This window comes from Dendropsophus ebraccatus, chromosome 10 (genome assembly GCF_027789765.1).
Source record: "Dendropsophus ebraccatus isolate aDenEbr1 chromosome 10, aDenEbr1.pat, whole genome shotgun sequence".
Taxonomy (NCBI): domain Eukaryota; kingdom Metazoa; phylum Chordata; class Amphibia; order Anura; family Hylidae; genus Dendropsophus; species Dendropsophus ebraccatus.
The window spans coordinates 104,697,778-104,719,262 of record NC_091463.1 but is presented as its reverse complement, the minus strand read 5'-3'; the positions used below and the strand labels follow the sequence as shown (position 1 = coordinate 104,719,262).

The 21,485-nt window shown below is 48.9% G+C and overlaps 1 protein-coding gene across 5 annotated transcripts in view; it reads left to right on the top strand.

Annotated features, from left to right (window-relative positions):
• DIAPH2 (diaphanous related formin 2) overlaps nucleotides 1-21,485 on the top strand; it is a 984,664-nt gene that overhangs the window by 511,814 nt on the left and 451,365 nt on the right. For all 5 annotated transcript variants that reach the window (XM_069985741.1, XM_069985740.1, XM_069985739.1 and 2 more), the window contains one exon: nucleotides 7,056-7,157. In XM_069985741.1, coding sequence (XP_069841842.1) covers nucleotides 7,056-7,157 — 102 coding nt within the window. The remainder of the gene's footprint in view (nucleotides 1-7,055; nucleotides 7,158-21,485) is intronic.

The following is a 21,485-nucleotide window of genomic DNA, read 5'->3' as shown; positions in this document are numbered from 1 at the left end:
ACTCTGTGATAGCCTACCACTATGGTTCCTAGTCACCGTCAATCATTAACCATTTACTGGTGAAGCTGTTGAGCGGGTGCTCAATCTGCTGCCAGGTTTCTATGGTTCAGTTATGTACGGTCCCCACTAGTACTACCAGGCTGCTCCTGGATGCAGGCATCGGATTATGGAAGTAGCCATAGATGAACTCTATGTTAGCCTATCACTATGGTTCCTAGTAACCATCAATCATTAACCATTTACTGGTGACGCTGTTGAGCGGGTGCTCAATCTGATGCCAGGTGTCCATGGTTCAGTTATGTACGGTCCCCACTAGTACTACCAGGCTGCTACTGGATGCAGCCTCCGGATTATGGAAGAACCCAATGATGAACCCTATGTTAACCTATCACTATGGTTCCTAGTAACCTTCAATCATTCATTAACCATTTACTGGTGACACTGTTGAGCGGGTGCTCCATCTGCTGCCTGGTGTCCATGATTCAGTTATGTATGACCCCCCACTAGTACTACCAGGCTGCTCCTGGATGCAGCCACTGAATTAGATAGAACACTTGCAATAAGTCACTGAACCACATGTTATAAACCAATGCCTGACACTGTGAAGGCATCAAGTCAAACAATATAGCTACAGCTTAGGCCCTAATATTGTGGTAGCAATTTTACCAAAATTTGCCTTGGAAAGAAACAGAATTGCATGAAGTGATGGGAAACTCGCAACATGAATGTAAAGAGGAACAGTTTGGCCACTTTTTTATTGAAGCTGAAGACATTGTCCAAAGAGCCTTCTTCTTCTTCTTGAGTAGGTGGAGGTGGCAGCATGTGAACCCTTGTTCTCACGATCTGCTGCCCATGAGCCTGCAGGATTTCCCTGACATCTTTTGGCCACGTAGAGTAGGTATGTCTGGATGTGACTGTGGACGTTCCTCCTGGCAGACGATCCCTTGAGTGTTCCGTAAAGCTTCGCTAAGGCGGTGATATGTGTCGTACATCTTGTGGCGCACAATGGCGCATTATTCTGGGAAGCCATGGGAGCTGGAGGTTAGTTTTACATTTGTAAATAGATTATAAGGCATATGGAATGACAAGACTAAACAAGGTCAGGTGAGGGCATCTCTGTGGACTGGCAAGGATCGGCACAGATGGTGGGAACATCAGATACGGCGCAGTCACTTTCCTGATAACCAGCGCACAATTAGACAGCGATTCAGCAGCTGCACACGCTGTTCCCTTTGCTGCTGCACCCTGGGACCGGCTACAAAACACACTCAGAATAACTTTTTATTTTTTGACATCTTATCAATTTGATGCAGCAGTTCAAGCTCTTCAACTAGACTGCGGGAGGGTCCCTGGTGGGAATGTACATTGTGCCGTGTATAGTAATGCACAGCCCCCTCCATCTTGCTGTCCTTCTTGTAGAGTTCATTGCAGATGAAGCAAATTGGAGATATTTACGCCTCTTTGTTGCCGTTAGACAGAAAGCATGGAAAGAAATCTCAACTCTCTGCACTTCAGTACGTTATCTCTGATGAGGAGCAGGAGGAGTTAGGACCCCACGGAACCAGTAACATTATCCATAAAGCTCTGGGGCCCCAGTGCAAAATCACTAACTGGGCCCTCACCTGCTGTCATAAGACTGAGGCCTCTTCCTTCCTTCCCTCTCTCTTCCTCTTCCCTCTATTCTTCTTTCCTCTCTCTCTCTTCCTTCCTCCCTTCCTCTCTCCTCTTCCTTCCCTATCTCTCTCACTCTCTTCCTTCCATTTCTCTCTCTCTCTTCCTTCCTTCCCTCTCTCTTCCTCTTCCCTCTATTTTTCTCCCCCCCCCCCTCTCTCTTCCTTCCTCCCTTCCTCTCTCCTCTTCCTTCCCTATCTCTCTCACTCTCTCTTCCTTCCATTTCTCTCTCTCTCTTCCTTCCCTCTCTTCCTCCTTCCTTAGTTTCTCTCTCTCTCTCTCTCTCTCTCTCTCTCTCTTCCTCTCTCCTCCTCCTTCCCTTCTCTCTCTCTCTTCCTTTCTCCCTTCCTCTCTCCTCTTCCTTCCCTATCTCTCACTCTCTCTTCCTTCCATTTCTCTCTATCTGTCTTCCTTCCGTCTCTTCCTCCTCCCTTAGTTTCTCTTCTCTCTCTCTCCCTCCCTCTCTCTTCCTTCCTCCCTTCCTCTCTCCTCCTCCTTCCCTTCTCTCTCTCACTCTCTCTTCCTTCCATTTCTCTCTCTTCCTTCCCTCTCCTCCTCCTCCTCCCTTAGTTTCTCTCTCTCTCTCTCTCCCCCTCTCTCTCTCTCTCTCTCTCCCCCTCTCTCTCTCTCTCTCTCTCCCTTTCTCCCTTCCTCTTCCTTCCCTATCTCTCTCACTCTTCCTTCCCTATCTCTCTCACTCTCTTCCATTTATCTCTCTCTTCCTTCCCTCTCTTCCTCCTCCCTTAGTTTCTCTTCTCTTCCTTCCTCTCTCTTCCTCCTTCCCTTCTCTCTCTTCCTTTCTCCCTTCCTCTCTCCTCTTCCTTCCCTATCTCTCTCACTCTCTCTTCCTTCCATTTCTCTCTCTCTCCCTTCCCTCTCTTCCTCCTTCCTTAGTTTCTCTTCTCTCCCTCTCTCTCTCTTCCTTCCTCTCTCCTCCTCCTTCCCTTCTCTCTCTCTTCCTTCCTCCCTTCCTCTCTCCTCTTCCTTCCCTATCTCTCTCACTCTCTCTTCCTTCCATTTCTCTCTCTCTTCCTTCCCTCTCTTCCTCCTCCCTTAGTTTCTCTTCTCTCTCTCTCTCTCTCTCTCTCTCTCTCTCTCTCTCTCTCTCTCTCTCTCCCCCCCCCTTTCTTCCTTCCTCCCTTCCTCTCTCCCCCTCCTTCCCTTCTCTCTCTCTTTCCCTCCTCTATTCCTGTCCTTGCTTCTTCTCTCCCTCCCTCCTTCCATTCTTCCCTCCTTCCTTCAGCTGTCCCTCCGTCTTTCTTTCCTTCATTCGTCTGTCTCTCACCCCCTCTTTCCTTCCTCCATCAGTCTGTCCCTCCCTCTTTCATCCATCCCTCCTTCCTCCATCCGCCTGTCCCTCCCTCTTTCCTTCCTCCATCCGTCTGTCCCTCCCTCCTTCATGTGTCCCTCCCTCCTTCCTCCCTCTTTCCTTCCTCCATCCGTCTGTCCCTCCCTCCTTCATCTGTCCCTCCCTCCTTCCTCCCTCTTTCCTTCCTTCATCCGTCTGTCCCTCCCTCCTTCATCCATCCCTTCTTCCTCCATCTCTCCTTCCTTCCTGAGTCCCTCCCTCCTTTCCCTCTTCTGCAGTTTGCACTCCTGTCCAATGACCCTCATGGATGGAGAGTGCCCCTCTTACTGGTCTGTTACTGGTACCACTGGTCTTGATGGGTTTTCCTAATTTGATTTTCTTCCAATAGTTTTTCTTTTTCTTGATTTATATTCTAGAAAGGTGAACAAATTGCAGTATGACGTAGATACAGTCCCATAGGCTCGGACTGACCCGTCTGGCTACCAGTAGATCGCCCTGTGGGGCCCACATTCTCTTACACAGTAATGACCCCCTAGTGGCTTCCAGGGACGGGGCTGATAAGGTAGTCCATTGGCCTCAATAAACCTCAGTGTGACATTGTACAGTCACGTCTAAAGCCAAACCTAGCCGTAACCACAACCCGGGCTCTGCTACATCTCCATATAGGTGCAGTATGCGGTGCTCGGTGGGGCCCGGCTCTGCTACATCTCCATATAGGTGCAGTATACGGTGCTGGGTGGGGCTCGGCTCTGCTACATCTCCATATTGGTGCAGTATACGGTGCTCGGTGGGGCCCGGCTCTGCTACATCTCCATATAGGTGCAGGATACGGTGCTCGGTGGGGCCCGGCTCTGCTACATCTCCATATAGGTGTAGTATGTGGTGCTCGGTGGGGCCCGTCTCTGCTACATCTCCATATAGGTGCAGTATATGGTGCTCGGTGGGGCCCGGCTCTGCTACATCTCCATATAGGTGCAGTATACGGTGCTGGGTGGGGCCCGGCTCTGCTACATCTCCATATAGGTGCAATATGTGGTGCTCGGTGGGGCCCGTCTCTGCTACATCTCCATATAGGTGCAGTATACGGTGCTCGGTGGGGCCCGGCTCTGCTACATCTCCATATAGGTGCAGTATACGGTGCTGGGTGGGGCCCGGCTCTGCTACATCTCCATATAGGTGCAATATGTGGTGCTCGGTGGGGCCCGGCTCTGCTACATCTCCATATAGGTGCAGTATACGGTGCTCGGTGGGGCCCGGCTCTGCTACATCTCCATATAGGTGCAGTATACGGTGCTGGGTGGGGCCCGGCTCTGCTACATCTCCATATAGGTGCAGTATACGGTGCTCGGTGGGGCCCGGCTCTGCTACATCTCCATATAGGTGCAGTATGCGGTGCTCGGTGGGGCCCGGCTCTGCTACATCTCCATATAGGTGCAGTATACGGTGCTCGGTGGGGCCCGGCTCTGCTACATCTCCATATAGGTGCAGTATACGGTGCTCGGTGGGGCCCGGCTCTGCTACATCTCCATATAGGTGCAGTATACGGTGCTCGGTGGGGCCCGACTCTGCTACATCTCCATATAGGTGCAGTATGCGGTGCTGGGTGGGGCCCGGCTCTGCTACATCTCCATATAGGTGCAGTATGCGGTGCTCGGTGGGGCCCGGCTCTGCTACATCTCCATATAGGTGCAGTATGCGGTGCTCGGTGGGGCCCGGCTCTGCTACATCTCCATATAGGTGCAGTATGCGGTGCTGGGTGGGGCCCGGCTCTGCTACATCTCCATATAGGTGCAGTATGCGGTGCTCGGTGGGGCCCGGCTCTGCTACATCTCCATATAGGTGCAGTATGCGGTGCTCGGTGGGGACCGGCTCTGCTACATCTCCATATAGGTGCAGTATACGGTGCTAGGTGGGGCCCAGCTCTGCTACATCTCCATATAGGTGCAGTATACGGTGCTCGGTGGGGCCCGGCTCTGCTACATCTCCATATAGGTGCAGTATACGGTGCTCGGTGGGGCCCGGCCGTGCTACATCTCCATATAGGTGCAGTATTTGGTGCTCGGTGGGGCCCAGCTCTGCTACATCTCCATATAGGTGCAGTATACGGTGCTCGGTGGGGCCCGGCTCTGCTACATCTCCATATAGGTGCAGTATATGGTGCTCAGTGGGGCCCGGCTCTGCTACATCTCCATATAGGTGCAGTATACGGTGCTCAGTGGGGCCCGGCTCTGCTACATCTCCATATAGGTGCAGTATACGGTGCTCGGTAGGGCCCGGCTCTGCTACATCTCCATATAGGTGCAGTATATGGTGCTGGGTGGGGCCCGGCTCTGCTACATCTCCATATAGGTGCAGTATGCGGTGCTCGGTGGGGCCCGGCTCTGCTACATCTCCATATAGGTGCAGTATACGGTGCTCGGTGGGGCCCGGCTCTGCTACATCTCCATATAGGTGCAGTATTTGGTGCTCGGTGGGGCCCAGCTCTACTACATCTCCATATAGGTGCAGTATACGGTGCTCGGTGGGGCCCGGCTCTGCTACATCTCCATATAGGTGCAGTATGCGGTGCTCGGTGGGGCCCGGCTCTGCTACATCTCCATATAGGTGCAGTATACGGTGCTCGGTGGGGCCCAGCTCTGCTACATCTCCATATAGGTGCAGTATACGGTGCTCGGTGGGGCCCAGCTCTGCTACATCTCCATATAGGTGCAGTATATGGTGCTCGGTGGGGCCCAGCTCTGCTACATCTCCATATAGGTGCAGTATACGCCTTGTTGCCGCCTCCTCTCTTCACAGGGTTAATGTCCCCAGTTTGGAAGTATAAAAGAAAGGTTATCATTTGGCAAGAAGTAAAAGGGCACCCCGGATCACCAGCATCACTTAACTAACCTTTAAGAACGCAATTAACATTTAAAGAAAATAAAGTTTTTAGGAATGTTATAAAATAATTGCCAAAATCTTAATGGTTTGTGTTTCTGTAACCGTCCGTAATGCTGCGGAGTGCTGACTGTCAGCGGATTCCAATGTGCCCTCTGTGTATACTGCCCGAATAATACTGCGCACAAGGAGGCACCGCCGGGGTATAGGCATATGGCCGAGAGAGACGGACAGAGAGACGGACAGAGAGACAGGAGACAGACAGACAGACAGACAGGAGACAGACAGACAGATAGATAGGAGACAGACAGACAGGAGACAGACAGACAGACAGGAGACAGACAGATAGGAGACAGACAGATAGGAGACAGACAGATAGGAGACAGACAGATAGGAGACAGACAGACAGGAGACAGACAGATAGGAGACAGACAGATAGGAGATAGATAGATAGATAGACAGATAGGAGATAGATAGATAGATAGGAGATAGATAGATAGATAGATAGATAGATAGATAGATAGATAGATAGGAGATAGATAGGAGATAGATAGGAGATAGATAGATAGGAGATAGATAGATAGATAGGAGATAGATAGGAGATAGATAGGAGATAGATAGGAGATAGATAGATAGATAGATAGATAGGAGATAGATAGATAGATAGGAGATAGATAGATAGGAGATAGATAGATAGGAGATAGATAGATAGGAGATAGATAGATAGATAGATAGATAGATAGATAGATAGATAGATAGATAGATAAATAGATAGATAGATAGGGGATAGATAGGAGATAGATAGGAGATAGATAGATAGGAGATAGATAGATAGATAGGAGATAGATAGGAGATAGATAGATAGATAGATAGATAGATAGATAGATAGATAGGAGATAGATAGATAGATAGGAGATAGATAGATAGGAGGGAGATAGATAGATAGATAGGAGATAGATAGATAGATAGATAGATAGATAGATAGATAGATAGATAGATAGATAGATAGGAGATAGATAGATAGATAGGGGATAGATAGGAGATAGATAGATAGATAGATAGATAGGAGATAGATAGATAGATAGATAGATAGATAGATAGATAGATAGATAGATAGATAGATAGATAGATAGATAGATATTCAGGGGCTGGATGTAGCTGTGGCCTCCTGTAATTCTTGTATTTCTTTATCTTGCAGAACCTTATAAAGAACCTTCCGGAGCAGAAGGAGCTGAATTTGCTGTCCCAGCTGAGGAGTGAGTACGAGGAGCTGTGTGAGCCGGAGCAGTTTGGAGTAGTGGTATGTACCCAGACCAGAGCAATCATTCAGCCGGCCGCCTCATCTGTCAGAGCGAATAAAAAGAAAGACATTTCAATTGTGTATTGATTTTCCCATTATAGTAACTACTTACATTGGTGCAAGTGAGAACGGCCCCATGCCTCCCAGTAATATTATTTATCAGAGAACGGCCAGACGCAGAGACCGGTGTAACACCCAAGAAAATAATATTAATAATACAAAATGTATGAAGCCGCTATCAGGACTGGTGCAGCTTGTGCCGGACATTCCTGCCGCAAACCATAGAAACAATGGGGCTCCACCATGTCAGTCCGGTATGGGGTCAGTGTGTGCGCCATGTTATCCAAGGCTTTTCCTCAGATTATTGAACTATCTCCTATCTATCTATCTATCTATCTATCTATCTATCTATCTATCTATCTATCTTCTATCTATCTCCTATCTATCTATCTATCTATCTATCTATCTATCTATCTATCTATATATCTCCTATCTATCTCCTATCTATCTATCTATCTATCTATCTCCTATCTATCTATCTATCTATCTATCTATCTATCTATATATCTCCTATCTATCTATCTATCTATCTATCTCCTATCTATCTATCTATCTCCTATCTATCTATCTATCTATCTCCTATCTATCTATCTATCTATCTATCTATCTATCTATCTATCTATCTCCTATCTATCTATCTATCTCCTATCTATCTATCTATCTATCTATCTATCTATCTCCTATCTATCTATCTATCTATCTATCTATCTATCTATCTCCTATCTATCTATCTATCTATCTATCTATCTATCTATCTCCTATCTATCTATCTCCTATCTATCTATCTATCTATCTATCTATCTATCTATCTATCTCCTATCTATCTATCTATCTATCTATCTATCTATCTATCTCCTATCTATCTATCTATCTATCTATCTCCTATCTATCTATCTATCTATCTATCTATCTATCTCCTATCTATCTATCTATCTCCTATCTATCTATCTATCTATCTATCTATCTATCTATCTCCTATCTATCTCCTATCTATCTATCTATCTATCTATCTATCTATCTATCTCCTATCTATCTATCTTCTATCTATCCCCTATCTATCTATCTATCTATCTCCTATCTATCTATCTATCTATCTATCTATCTTTCTATCTCCTATCTATCTATCTATCTATCTATCTATCTATCTCCTATCTATCTATCTATCTATCTATCTATCTATCTATCTATCTATCTCCTATATATCTCCTATCTATCTATCTATCTATCTATCTATCTATCTATCTATCTCCTATCTATCTATCTATCTATCTTCTATCTATCTCCTATCTATCTCCTATCTATCTATCTATCTATCTATCTATCTATCTATCTATCTCCTATATATCTCCTATCTATCTATCTATCTATCTATCTATCTATCTATCTATCTATCTCCTATCTATCTATCTATCTATCTTCTATCTATCTCCTATCTATCTCCTATCTATCTCCTATCTATCTATCTATCTATCTATCTATCTATCTATCTATCTATCTCCTATCTATCTATCTATCTCCTATCTATCTATCTATCTATTATCTATCTATCTATCTATCTCCTATCTATCTCCTATCTATCTATCTCCTATCTATCTATCTCCTATCTATCTATCTATCTATCTATCTATCTATCTCCTATCTATCTATCTCCTATCTATCTATCTCCTATCTATCTATCTATCTCCTATATATCTCCTATCTATCTATCTATCTATCTATCTATCTATCTATCTCCTATCTATCTCCTATCTATCTATCTATCTATCTATCTATCTATCTATCTATCTCCTATATATCTCCTATCTATCTATCTATCTATCTATCTATCTATCTATCTATCTATCTATCTACAAAACGAAGTTCCGCAGCACACCAGCGTAAGGTGAAAAAAGTTGGTATTTATTGCATGTGGCAAAAAATAACAGAGAGGATGCAACGTTTCTGCCTTCTCACAAGGCCGTTATCAAGCATGCATCCTCTCTGTTATTTTTTGCCACATGCAATAAATACCAACTTTTTTCACCTTACGCTGGTGTGCTGCGGAACTTCGTTTTGTATCTATTGGGATCCCTAGCCAAGGGACTTACTCTGTACAGCACCCGCTGCTTGGATTCGGAAGTGCGGCCTTTCTCCTATCTCTATCTATCTATCTCCTATCTATCTATCTATCTATCTATCTATCTATCTATCTATCTATCTATCTCCTATCTATCTCCTATCTATCTATCTATCTATCTATCTATCTATCTATCTATCTATCTATCTATCTCCTATCCATCTATCTCCTATCTATCTATCTATCTATCTATCTCCTATCTATCTATCTATCTATCTATCTATCTCCTATCTATCTATCTACTATCTATCTATCTATCTATCTATCTATCTATCTATCTATCTATCTATCTCCTATCCATCTATCTCCTATCTATCTATCTATCTATCTATCTATCTATCTATCTATCTATCTATCTATCATCTATCTATCTATCTATCTATCTATCTATCTATCTATCTCCTATCTATCTATCTATCCCCTATCTATCTATCTATCTATCTCCTATCTATCTATCTAGCTATCTATCTATCTATCTCCTATCTATATATCTACTATCTATCTATCTATCTATCTATCTATCTCCTATCTATCTCCTATCTATCTATCTATGTATCTATCTATCTATCTATCTATCTCCTATCTATCTATCTATCTCCTATCTATGTATCTATCTCCTATCTATCTCCTATCTATCTCCTATCTATCTATCTATCTATCTATCTATCTATCTATCTATCTATCTCCTATCTATCTTTCTATCTCCTATCTATCTATCTATCTATCTATCTATCTATCTCCTATCTATCTATCTATCTATCTATCTATCTATCTATCTATCTATCTATCTATCTCCTATCTATCTATCTCCAATCTATCTATCTATCTATCTATCTATCTATCTCCTATCTATCTATCTCCTATCTATCTATCTATCTATCTATCTATCTCCTATCTATCTATCTCCTATCTATCTGTCTATTTTCCTACCTCCCTAGTGGAGTATATATGTATATCTTGTACTCCTGGTTGCCCGTAGTTGTATCTTTGGCGCTATAGGTGGATGACTGAGGGGAGGGGGGGGGGCAGGTATCGTGTTCGGTATTTACGTTTGTGAGGAAACTACTTGGGAGATTATTAAATTACCTCCACACAACGGTCTAGAAATTGATAGCACGTAAGTGGCGCAATTAACACATTGAAGTCAGATTGTGGTATAGAGCGACGCGTGGCGGTGGTTATTGCTCACTAATGGCCATCGACATGAATGGATACTAATGAGCAATAAGGAAAACTGCAATTCAGCTTTGAAGAGCGGAATTAAAAATAAATAAGGGGATAATTAAAGCTAAGTGCTGCGATCTATCACCGCGTTTGCACAATAATGCGTCTCCTACTTTCAGACGAGGCGACGATCGTCCCCAATTAAAAAAAAATGTCCGAGTTACACAACAGCCGCTCCCGGATGCAGTGGAAGGTTCCCCATAAATAATAAAAAAGTTCTTCTAAGTTTTGTGCAACGTAAGCGAATCCGACCTCAGTCCCAGAAAGTCCGAGCACAGGACAAGGCTCCCAGGGTGCACGGCTGCTGATCCTGCTCCTGGGTGCACGGCTGCTGATCCTGCTCCTGGGTGCACAGCGGCTGCTGATCCTGCTCCTGGGTGCACGGCTGCTGATCCTGCTCCCAGGGTGCACGGCTGCTGATCCTGCTCCCAGGGTGCACGGCTGCTGATCCTGCTCCTGGGTGCACGGCTGCTGATCCTGCTCCCAGGGTGCACGGCTGCTGATCCTGCTCCTGGGTGCACGGCTGCTGATCCTGCTCCTGGGTGCACAGCGGCTGCTGATCCTGCTCCTGGGTGCACGGCTGCTGATCCTGCTCCTGGGTGCACGGCTGCTGATCCTGCTCCTGGGTGCACGGCTGCTGATCCTGCTCCTGGGTGCACGGCTGCTGATCCTGCTCCTGGGTGCACGGCTGCTGATCCTGCTCCCAGGGTGCACGGCTGCTGATCCTGCTCCCAGGGTGCACGGCTGCTGATCCTGCTCCCAGGGTGCACGGCTGCTGATCCTGCTCCTGGGTGCACAGCTGCTGATCCTGCTCCTGGGTGCACGGCTGCTGATCCTGCTCCTGGGTGCACGGCTGCTGATCCTGCTCCTGGGTGCACGGCTGCTGATCCTGCTCCCAGGGTGCACGGCTGCTGATCCTGCTCCTGGGTGCACGGCTGCTGATCCTGCTCCTGGGTGCACGGCTGCTGATTCTGCTCCCAGGGTGCACGGCTGCTGATCCTGCTCCCAGGGTGCACGGCTGCTGATCCTGCTCCTGGGTGCACGGCTGCTGATCCTGCTCCTGGGTGCACGGCTGCTGATCCTGCTCCTAAGTGCACGGCTGCTGCTGATCCTGCTCCAGGGTGCACGGCTGCTGATCCGGCTCCTGGGTGCACGGCTGCTGATCCTGCTCCTGGGTGCACGACTGCTGATCCTGCTCCTAAGTGCACGGCTGCTGCTGATCCTGCTCCTGGGTGCACGGCTGCTGCTGATCCTGCTCCTGGGTGCACGGCTGCTGATCCTGCTCCTGGGTGCACGGCTGCTGATCCTGCTCCTAGGGTGCACGGCTGCTGATCCGGCTCCTGGGTGCACGGCTGCTGCTGATCCTGCTCCTGGGTGCACGGCTGCTGATCCTGCTCCTAGGGTGCACGGCTGCTGATCCGGCTCCTGGGTGCACGGCTGCTGATCCGGCTCCTGGGTGCACGGCTGCTGATCCTGCTCCTGGGTGCACGGCTGCTGATCCTGCTCCTGGGTGCACGGCTGCTGATCCTGCTCCTGGGTGCACGGCTGCTGATCCGGCTCCTGGGTGCATGGCTGCTGATCCTGATAAAATTGACACTCAAGGATCCAGTAAATATTTCTGTAAAGTCACATTGCAGCCCAGTGTAATATATAGGGGACCCCATAGTGATAATCACAATAGATGTAATTGTGCTGCTGATCATTGATCCCATGATCAGTGGATAAGAGGGTCCAGTGTTCGTTGGCAGAGGATTGGGGGATCCTCAGGCATGGTGGTGGATGATGCTATAGGGATGATTATAGGATGGGTGTCAGTGTGAGCCGGGCCCTCCACTCTGCAGGGCCCCTAGCTGCTATAGGGATCATTATACAATGGGGGTCATTATGAGCCGGGCCCTACACTCTGCGGGGCCCCTAGCTGCTATAGGGATCATTATAGGATGGGCGCCGTATGAGCTGGGCCCCCCAATCTGCAGGGCCCCTAGCTGCTATAGGGATCATTATAGGATGGGCGCCGTATGAGCTGGGCCCCCCAATCTGCAGGGCCCCTAGCTGCTATAGGGATCATTATAGGATGGGGCTCAGTATGAGCCGGGCCCTCCACTCTGCGGGGCCCCTAGCTGCTATGAGCATCATTATAGGATGGGGGTCAGTATGAGCTGGGCCCCCCAATCTGCAGGGCCCCTAGCTGCTATAGGGATCATTATAGGATGGGGGTCAGTATGAGCTGGGCCCCCCAATCTGCAGGGCCCCTAGCTGCTATAGGGATCATTATAGGATGAGGCTCAGTATGAGCCGGGCCCCCACTCTGCGGGCCCCTAGCTGCTATAAGGATCACTATAGGATGGGGGTCAGTATGAGCCGGGCCCCCACTCTGCGGGGCCCCTAGCTGTTATAAGGATCACTATAGGATGGGGGTCAGTATGAGCCGGGCCCCCACTCTGCGGGGCCCCTAGCTGCTATAAGGATCACTATAGGATGGGGGTCAGTATGAGCCGGGCCCCCACTCTGCGGGGCCCCTAGCTGCTATAAGGATCACTATAGGATGGGGGTCAGTATGAGCCGGGCCCCCACTCTGCGGGGCCCCTAGCTGCTATAAGGGCGGTCTATATGACACACACATCCATGGACGGGATCCGGCCTCAGCGCAGACACGGTGAGACCTCATATCAGGTGGCGGTATAATCGCATTGCTGTGATGGACGACTTTGATATAAGAGAATGGGATCCTGACCACAAAGACATTTTTAATACCAAGAAACAAGCAGAGTACGGTGACCTCGCAGCGCGGTAAAATTCCCCCGCCGAAGCGGGAAATGAAGACTCTTATAGCTAAACAACGTTTTATAGACGACTTTATGGGGAGGAGGCGGTAATTGTCCAGCTGGGGAGTCGTTACAGTGTGAGAGAGAAGCTTCCAGAAGTAAGAAAAGAAGTTCTTATTGCCCATTGTGATCTATCTATCTCCTATCTATCTATCTATCTATCTATCTATCTATCTATCTATCTATCTATCTATCTCCTATCTATCTATCTATCTATCTATCTATCTATCTATCTCCTATCTATCTATCACTATCTATCTATCTATCTATCTATCTATCTATCTATCTATCTATCTCCTATCTATCTATCTATCTATCTATCTCATATCTATCTATCTATCTATCTATCTATCTATCTATCTATCTATCTATCTCCTATCTATCTATCTATCTCCTATCTATCTATCTATCTATCTATCTATCTATCTATCTATCTATCTCCTATCTATCTATTTCCTATCTATCTATCTATCTCCTATCTATCTATCTATCTATCTATCTATCTATCTATCTATCTATCTCCTATCTATCTCCTATCTATCTCCTATCTATCTATCTATCTATCTATCTATCTATCTATCTATCTATCTATCTATCTCCTATCTATCTATCTATCTCCTATCTATCTATCTATCTATCTATCTCCTATCTATCTCCTATCTATCTATCTATCTCCTATCTATCTATCTATTTATCTATCTCCTATCTATCTATCTATCTATCTATCTATCTATCTATCTATCTCTTATCTATCTATCTATCTATCTATCTATCTATCTATCTATCTCCTATCTATCTCCTATCTATCTATCTATCTATCTATCTATCTATCTATCTATCTATCTATCTATCTCTCTATCTATCTCCTATCTATCTCCTATCTATCTATCTATCTATCTCCTATCTATCTCCTATCTATCTATCTATCTATCTATCTATCTATCTATCTATCTATCTATCTATCTCTCTATCTATCTCCTATCTATCTCCTATCTATCTATCTATCTATCTATCTATCTATCTATCTATCTATCTCCTATCTATCTCCTATCTATCTATCTATCTATCTATCTATCTCCTATCTATCTATCTATCTATCTATCTATCTATCTATCTATCTATCTATCATCTATCTATCTATCTCCTATCTATCTCCTATCTATCTATCTATCTATCTATCTATCTATCTATCTATCTATCTATCTATCTCCTATCTATCTATCTATCTATCTCCTATCTATCTCCTATCTATCTATCTATCTATCTATCTATCTATCTATCTATCTATCTATCTATCTCCTATCTATCTATCTATCTATCTATCTATCTATCTCCTATCTATCTATCTATCTATCTCCTATCTATCTATCTATCTATCTATCTATCTATCTATCTATCTATCTATCTATCTATCTATCTATCTCCTATCTATCTCCTATCTATCTATCTATCTATCTATCTATCTCCTATCTATCTATCTATCTATCTATCTATCTATCTATCTATCTCCTATCTATCTATCTATCTATCTATCTATCTATCTATCTATCTTGTCAAGCAACCTTCTGTTCTCAGTAGTAAAACCCATCTTTATAGTAGGAGACCCATATGCTGCTTTTAGAGCTTCTCTCTATTATGTTTGCCACTAGGAGGAGCCCTGAAAAGTTTATGCCAATGTGGTGCACGGCTGGGCCTCCCCTAAGCGTGGGCGGTACCATGAAGGGAGGAGCCTGCTCCTGTTCTGCACCCTGGAGGAACCAGAGTCACAAAATCTATAACTTCCTCCAGGGATTTCTCCTTGCTTCATAGATTCTTCCCTGTCCCTGAACCTTGTCCCTGCTGGAGCTCATCTACAGCAGCAATGCCGGGGCCCCAATGGGTCACTGCTGTCCCTGCTGGAGCTCATCTACAGCAGCAATGCCGGGGCCCCAATGTTGTCACTGCTGTCCCTGCTGGAGCTCATCTACAGCAGCAATGCCGGGGCCCCAATGATGTCCCTGCTAGGGCTCATCTATGGCAGCAATGCCGGGGCCCCAATGGGTCACTGCTGTCCCTGCTGGGGCTCATCTATAGCAGCAATGCCGGGGCCCCAATGGGTCACTGCTGTCCCTGCTGGAGCTCATCTATAGCAGCAATGCCGGGGCCCCAATGTTGTCACTGCTGTCCCTGCTGGGGCTCATCTATAGCAGCAATGCCGGGGCCCCAATGGGTCACTGCTGTCCCTGCTGGGGCTCATCTATGGCAGCAATGCCGGGCCCCAATGATGTCCCTGCTAGGGCTCATCTATGGCAGCAATGCCGGGGCCCCAATGGGTCACTGCTGTCCCTGCTGGGGCTCATCTATAGCAGCAATGCCGGGGCCCCAATGGGTCACTGCTGTCCCTGCTGGGGCTCATCTATGGCAGCAAAGCCGGGGCCCCAATGATGTCCCTGCTAGGGCTCATCTATGGCAGCAATGCCGGGGCCCCAATGGGTCACTGCTGTCCCTGCTGGGGCTCATCTATAGCAGCAATGCCGGGGCCCCAATGGGTCACTGCTGTCCCTGCTGGGGCTCATCTATGGCAGCAATGCCGGGGCCCCAATGGGTCACTGCTGTCCCTGCTGGGGCTCATCTATAGCAGCAATGCCGGGGCCCCAATGGGTCACTGCTGTCCCTGCTGGGGCTCATCTATGGCAGCAATGCCGGGGCCCCAATGGGTCGCTGCTGTCCCTGCTAGGGCTCATCTATGGCAGCAATGCCGGGGCCCCAATGGGTCACTGCTGTTCCTGCTAGGGCTCATCTATGGCAGCAATGCCGGGGCCCCAATGGGTCACTGCTGTCCCTGCTAGGGCTCATCTATGGCAGCAATGCCGGGGCCCCAATGGGTCACTGCTGTCCCTGCTAGGGCTCATCTATGGCAGCAATGCCGGGGCCCCAATGGGTCGCTGCTGTCCCTGCTGGGGCTCATCCATGGCAGCAATGCTGGGCTCCTCCCTTCTTGTAGCTATGGCAGCAATCAGTTGATATGGATCGCCCCCTTATTTTTGGGAGACTCTGCTGTGTCCTCTGTCTGACTTCTGGAACTTTCCCTGAGTTATCTCCTAGTGTGAGTCGCACTTCTCCCCCCCCCCCCATCCACCACATGACAATGCATCAGTCAGTCATTAGCAGCCGTGCCGATGCATCCAAGCGTTTCATTTATTATCATAATTTAATATTTTGTATTCCGAGGAGCGGAACCCTTGCCGGCGTGCCACACACAACTCATTTTGGAGACACTTTGACCTTCTGCAGCTTTTTCCGGTCCTTCTCCGATCCTCCGCCTGAGGCGACAATTTACTCTTTGCCCCCCTAACATTAAGCACATTACAATTTGGGGAGACATTTGTCAAGCTGAGAGCAGCGATAAGACTTCGCTCTCCATAACTTAATTTCTTGAAACAATGATTGTCACCAACAGGTCAACACATAATCTGTCTTCATTGCTGTTTATTGCAGGAGTGAGCGGCGCCGGATGGAGTCGGACGTTGTGCTTGGCGTCGGGTTTTGCTCATAATATCAGATAGAGGTTCAGATTTTTTGGCTGTAACGGATTATTTAACATTCTGCAAGTTTTTATAGATTTTGGAAGCTAGTTTCTCATTGCTTTCCGTATCACTGCTTGCAGTCAGTGAATAAAAACTGTAACCTGTACGGACCTAGTACTTACTACAGAAGCTGAGAACTGGGGGAAGGAGACTGAAAAGCTAATAAAAAGTAACAGTGGCTGCTGTTCAGAACAATGGAAAGAACCAGTGCAGAAACACACCTGAAAAACCTGCAGCACAAATCTCTCCTGTGCTGGTTGTTTGCTACAGTGTGTCAGTGCAAATAAAGTCTATCTGGAGGTGAAACTTCTCGGCCCCTGTGTTCAAACTGGGCAGGACTGTGGTAAACCTGGCAGGACTATGGAAAACCGGGCAGGACTGTGGTAAACTGGGCAGGACTGTGGAAAACCTGGCAGGACTATGGAAAACCGGGCAGGACTGTGGTAAACTGGGCAGGACTGTGGACTATGGAAAACCAAGCAGGACTGTGGTAAACCGGGCAGGTCTGTGGACTATGGAAAACCAAGCAGGACTGTGGTAAACCGGGCAGGACTGTAGTAAACCGGGCAGGACTGTGGAAAACCGGGCAGGACTGTGGAAAACCGGGCAGGACTGTGGAAAACCGGGCAGGACTGTGGAAAACCGGGCAGGACTGTGGTAAACTAAGCAGGACTGTGGTAAACCGGGCAGGACTGTGGCAAACCGGGCAGGACTGTGGTAAACCGGGCAGGACTGTGGAAAACTAAGCAGGACTGTGGTAAACTGGGCAGGACTGTGGACTATGGAAAACCAAGCAGGACTGTGGTAAACCGGGCAGGACTGTAGTAAACCGGGCAGGACTGTGGAAAACCGGGCAGGACTGTGGAAAACTGGGCAGGACTGTGGTAAACCGGGCAGGACAGTCGAAAACCGGGCAGGACTGTGGAAAACTGGGCAGGACTGTGGTAAACCGGGCAGGACTGTGGAAAACCGGGCAGGACTGTGGAAAACTGGGCAGGACTGTGGAAAACTGGGCAGGACTGTGGTAAACTGGGCAGGACTGTGGAAAACCGGGCAGGACTGTGGTAAATCGGGCAGGACTGTGGTAAATCGGGCAGGACTGTGGTAAACCGGGCAGGACTGTGGTAAACCTGGCAGGACTATGGAAAACCGGGCAGGACTGTGGTAAACTGGGCAGGACTGTGGAAAACTGGGCAGGACTGTGGAAAACTGGGCAGGACTGTGGAAAACCGGGCAGGACTGTGGAAAACCGGGCAGGACTGTGGTAAATCGGGCAGGACTGTGGTAAACTGGGCAGGACTGTGGTAAACCTGGCAGGACTATGGAAAACCGGGCAGGACTGTGGTAAACTGGGCAGGACTGTGGACTATGGAAAACCAAGCAGGACTGTGGTAAACCGGGCAGGACTGTAGTAAACCGGGCAGGACTGTGGAAAACCGGGCAGGACTGTGGAAAACTGGGCAGGACTGTGGTAAACCGGGCAGGACTGTGGAAAACTGGGCAGGACTGTGGTAAACTGGGCAGGACTGTGGAAAACCAGGCAGGACTGTGGTAAATCGGGCAGGACTGTGGTAAACTGGGCAGGACTGTGGTAAACCGGGCAGGACTGTGGTAAACTAAGCAGGACTGTGGTAAACCGGGCAGGACTGTGGCAAACCGGGCAGGACTGTGGTAAACCGGGCAGGACTGTGGTAAATCGGGCAGGACTGTGGTAAACCGGGCAGGACTGTGGAAAACTGGGCAGGACTGTGGAAAACCGGGCAGGACTGTGGCAAACCGGGCAGGACTGTGGTAAACCGGGCAGGACTGTGGTAAACTAAGCAGGACTGTGGAAAACCGGGCAGGACTGTAGTAAACCGGGCAGGACTGTGGAAAACCGGGCAGGACTGTGGAAAACTGGGCAGGACTGTGGTAAACCGGGCAGGACTGTCGAAAACCGGGCAGGACTGTGGAAAACCGGGCAGGACTGTGGTAAACCGGGCAGGACTGTGGAAAACCGGGCAGGACTGTGGAAAACTGGGCAGGACTGTGGAAAACTGGGCAGGACTGTGGAAAACTGGGCAGGACTGTGGTAAACCTGGCAGGACTATGGAAAACCGGGCAGGACTGTGGTAAACTGGGCAGGACTGTGGACTATGGAAAACCAAGCAGGACTGTGGTAAACCGGGCAGGACTGTAGTAAACCGGGCAGGACTGTGGAAAACCGGGCAGGACTGTGGAAAACTGGGCAGGACTGTGGAAAACTGGGCAGGACTGTGGTAAACTGGGCAGGACTGTGGAAAACCGGGCAGGACTGTGGTAAATCGGGCAGGACTGTGGTAAACTGGGCAGGACTGTGGTAAACCTGGCAGGACTATGGAAAACCGGGCAGGACTGTGGTAAACTGGGTAGGACTGTGGACTATGGAAAACCAAGCAGGACTGTGGTAAACCGGGCAGGACTGTAGTAAACCGGGCAGGACTGTGGAAAACCGGGCAGGACTGTGGAAAACTGGGCAGGACTGTGGTAAACCGGGCAGGACTGTGGAAAACCGGGCAGGACTGTGGAAAACTGGGCAGGACTGTGGTAAACTGGGCAGGACTGTGGAAAACCAGGCAGGACTGTGGTAAATCGGGCAGGACTGTGGTAAACCGGGCAGGACTGTGGTAAACTAAGCAGGACTGTGGTAAACCGGGCAGGACTGTGGAAAACTGGGCAGGACTGTGGAAAACCGGGCAGGACTGTGGAAAACCGGGCAGGACTGTGGTAAACCGGGCAGGACTGTGGTAAACTAAGCAGGACTGTGGAAAACCGGGCAGGACTGTGGAAAACCGGGCAGGACTGTGGTAAACTAAGCAGAACTGTGGAAAACCGGGCAGGACTGTGGAAAACCGGGCAGGACTGTGGTAAACCGGGCAGGACTGTGGTAAACTAAGCAGGACTGTGGAAAACCGGGCAGGACTGTGGAAAACCGGGCAGGACTGTGGTAAACCGGGCAGGACTGTGGTAAACCGGGCAGGACTGTGGTAAACTAAGCAGGACTGTGGAAAACCGGGCAGGACTGTGGTAAACCGGGCAGGACTGTAGTAAACCGGGCAGGACTGTAGTAAATCGGGCAGGACTGTAGTAAACCGGGCAGGACTGTAGTAAAATGGGCAGGACTGTAGTAAACCCTTGTTAGGGAGACATATCAGCTCTATAAGGCTGTAATCTTTCACTGACAGCAATCAGAAATTGTGCAAATTGTGAAGATTTGAAACCTAGAGATTTTTGCTAATTTTATGTTAACACTTTAGTAGAGGCTCCTACAGTATGACAGTACCATGGGGGAGGGGGGGGCATGGGCTCCTACAGTATGACAGTACCATGGGGGAGGGGGGGGCATGGGCTCCTACAGTATGACAGTACCATGGGGGAGGGGGGGGGCATGGGCTCCTACAGTATGACAGTACCATGGGGGAGGGGGGCATGGGCTCATGCAGTATGACAGTACCATGGGGGAGGGGGGGGGCATGGGCTCCTACAGTATGACAGTACCATGGGGGAGGGGGGCATGGGCTCCTACAGTATGACAGTACCATGGGGGAGGGGGGGGCATGGGCTCCTACAGTATGACAGTACCATGGGGGAGGGGGGGGCATGGGCTCCTACAGTATGACAGTACCATGGGGGAGGGGGGGCATGGGCTCCTACAGTATGACAGTACCATGGGGGAGGGGGGGCATGGGCTCCTACAGTATGACAGTACCATGGGGGAGGGGGGCATGAGCTCATGCAGTATGACAGTACCATGGGGGAGGGGGGCATGGGCTCATGCAGTATGACAGTACCATGGGGGAGGGGGGGCATGGGCTCCTACAGTATGACAGTACCATGGGGGAGGGGGGGCATGGGCTCCTACAGTATGACAGTACCATGGGGGAGGGGGGGGCATGGGCTCCTACAGTATGACAGTACCATGGGGGAGGGGGGGGCATGGGCTCCTGCAGTATGACAGTACCATGGGGGAGGGGGGGCATGGGCTCCTACAGTATGACAGTACCATGGGGGAGGGGGGGCATGGGCTCCTACAGTATGACAGTACCATGGGGGAGGGGGGGCATGGGCTCCTACCGTATGACCGTACCATGGGGGCGGGGGGCATGCGCTCATGCAGTATGACAGTACCATGGGGGAGGGGGGCATGGGCTCCTACAGTATGACAGTACCATGGGGGAGGGGGGGCATGGACTCCTACAGTATGACAGTACCATGGCGGAGGGGGGCATGGGCTCCTACAGTATGACAGTACCAGGGGGGAGGGGGGGCATGGGCTCCTGCAGTATGACAGTACCATGGGGGAGGGGGGGCATGGGCTCCTACAGTATGACAGTACCATGGGGTAGGGGGGGCATGGGCTCCTACAGTATGACAGTACCATGGGGGAGGGGGGGCATGGGCTCCTACAGTATGACAGTACCATGGGGGAGGGGGGCATGCGCTCATGCAGTATGACAGTACCATGGGGGAGGGGGGCATGGGCTCCTACAGTATGACAGTACCATGGGGGAGGGGGGGG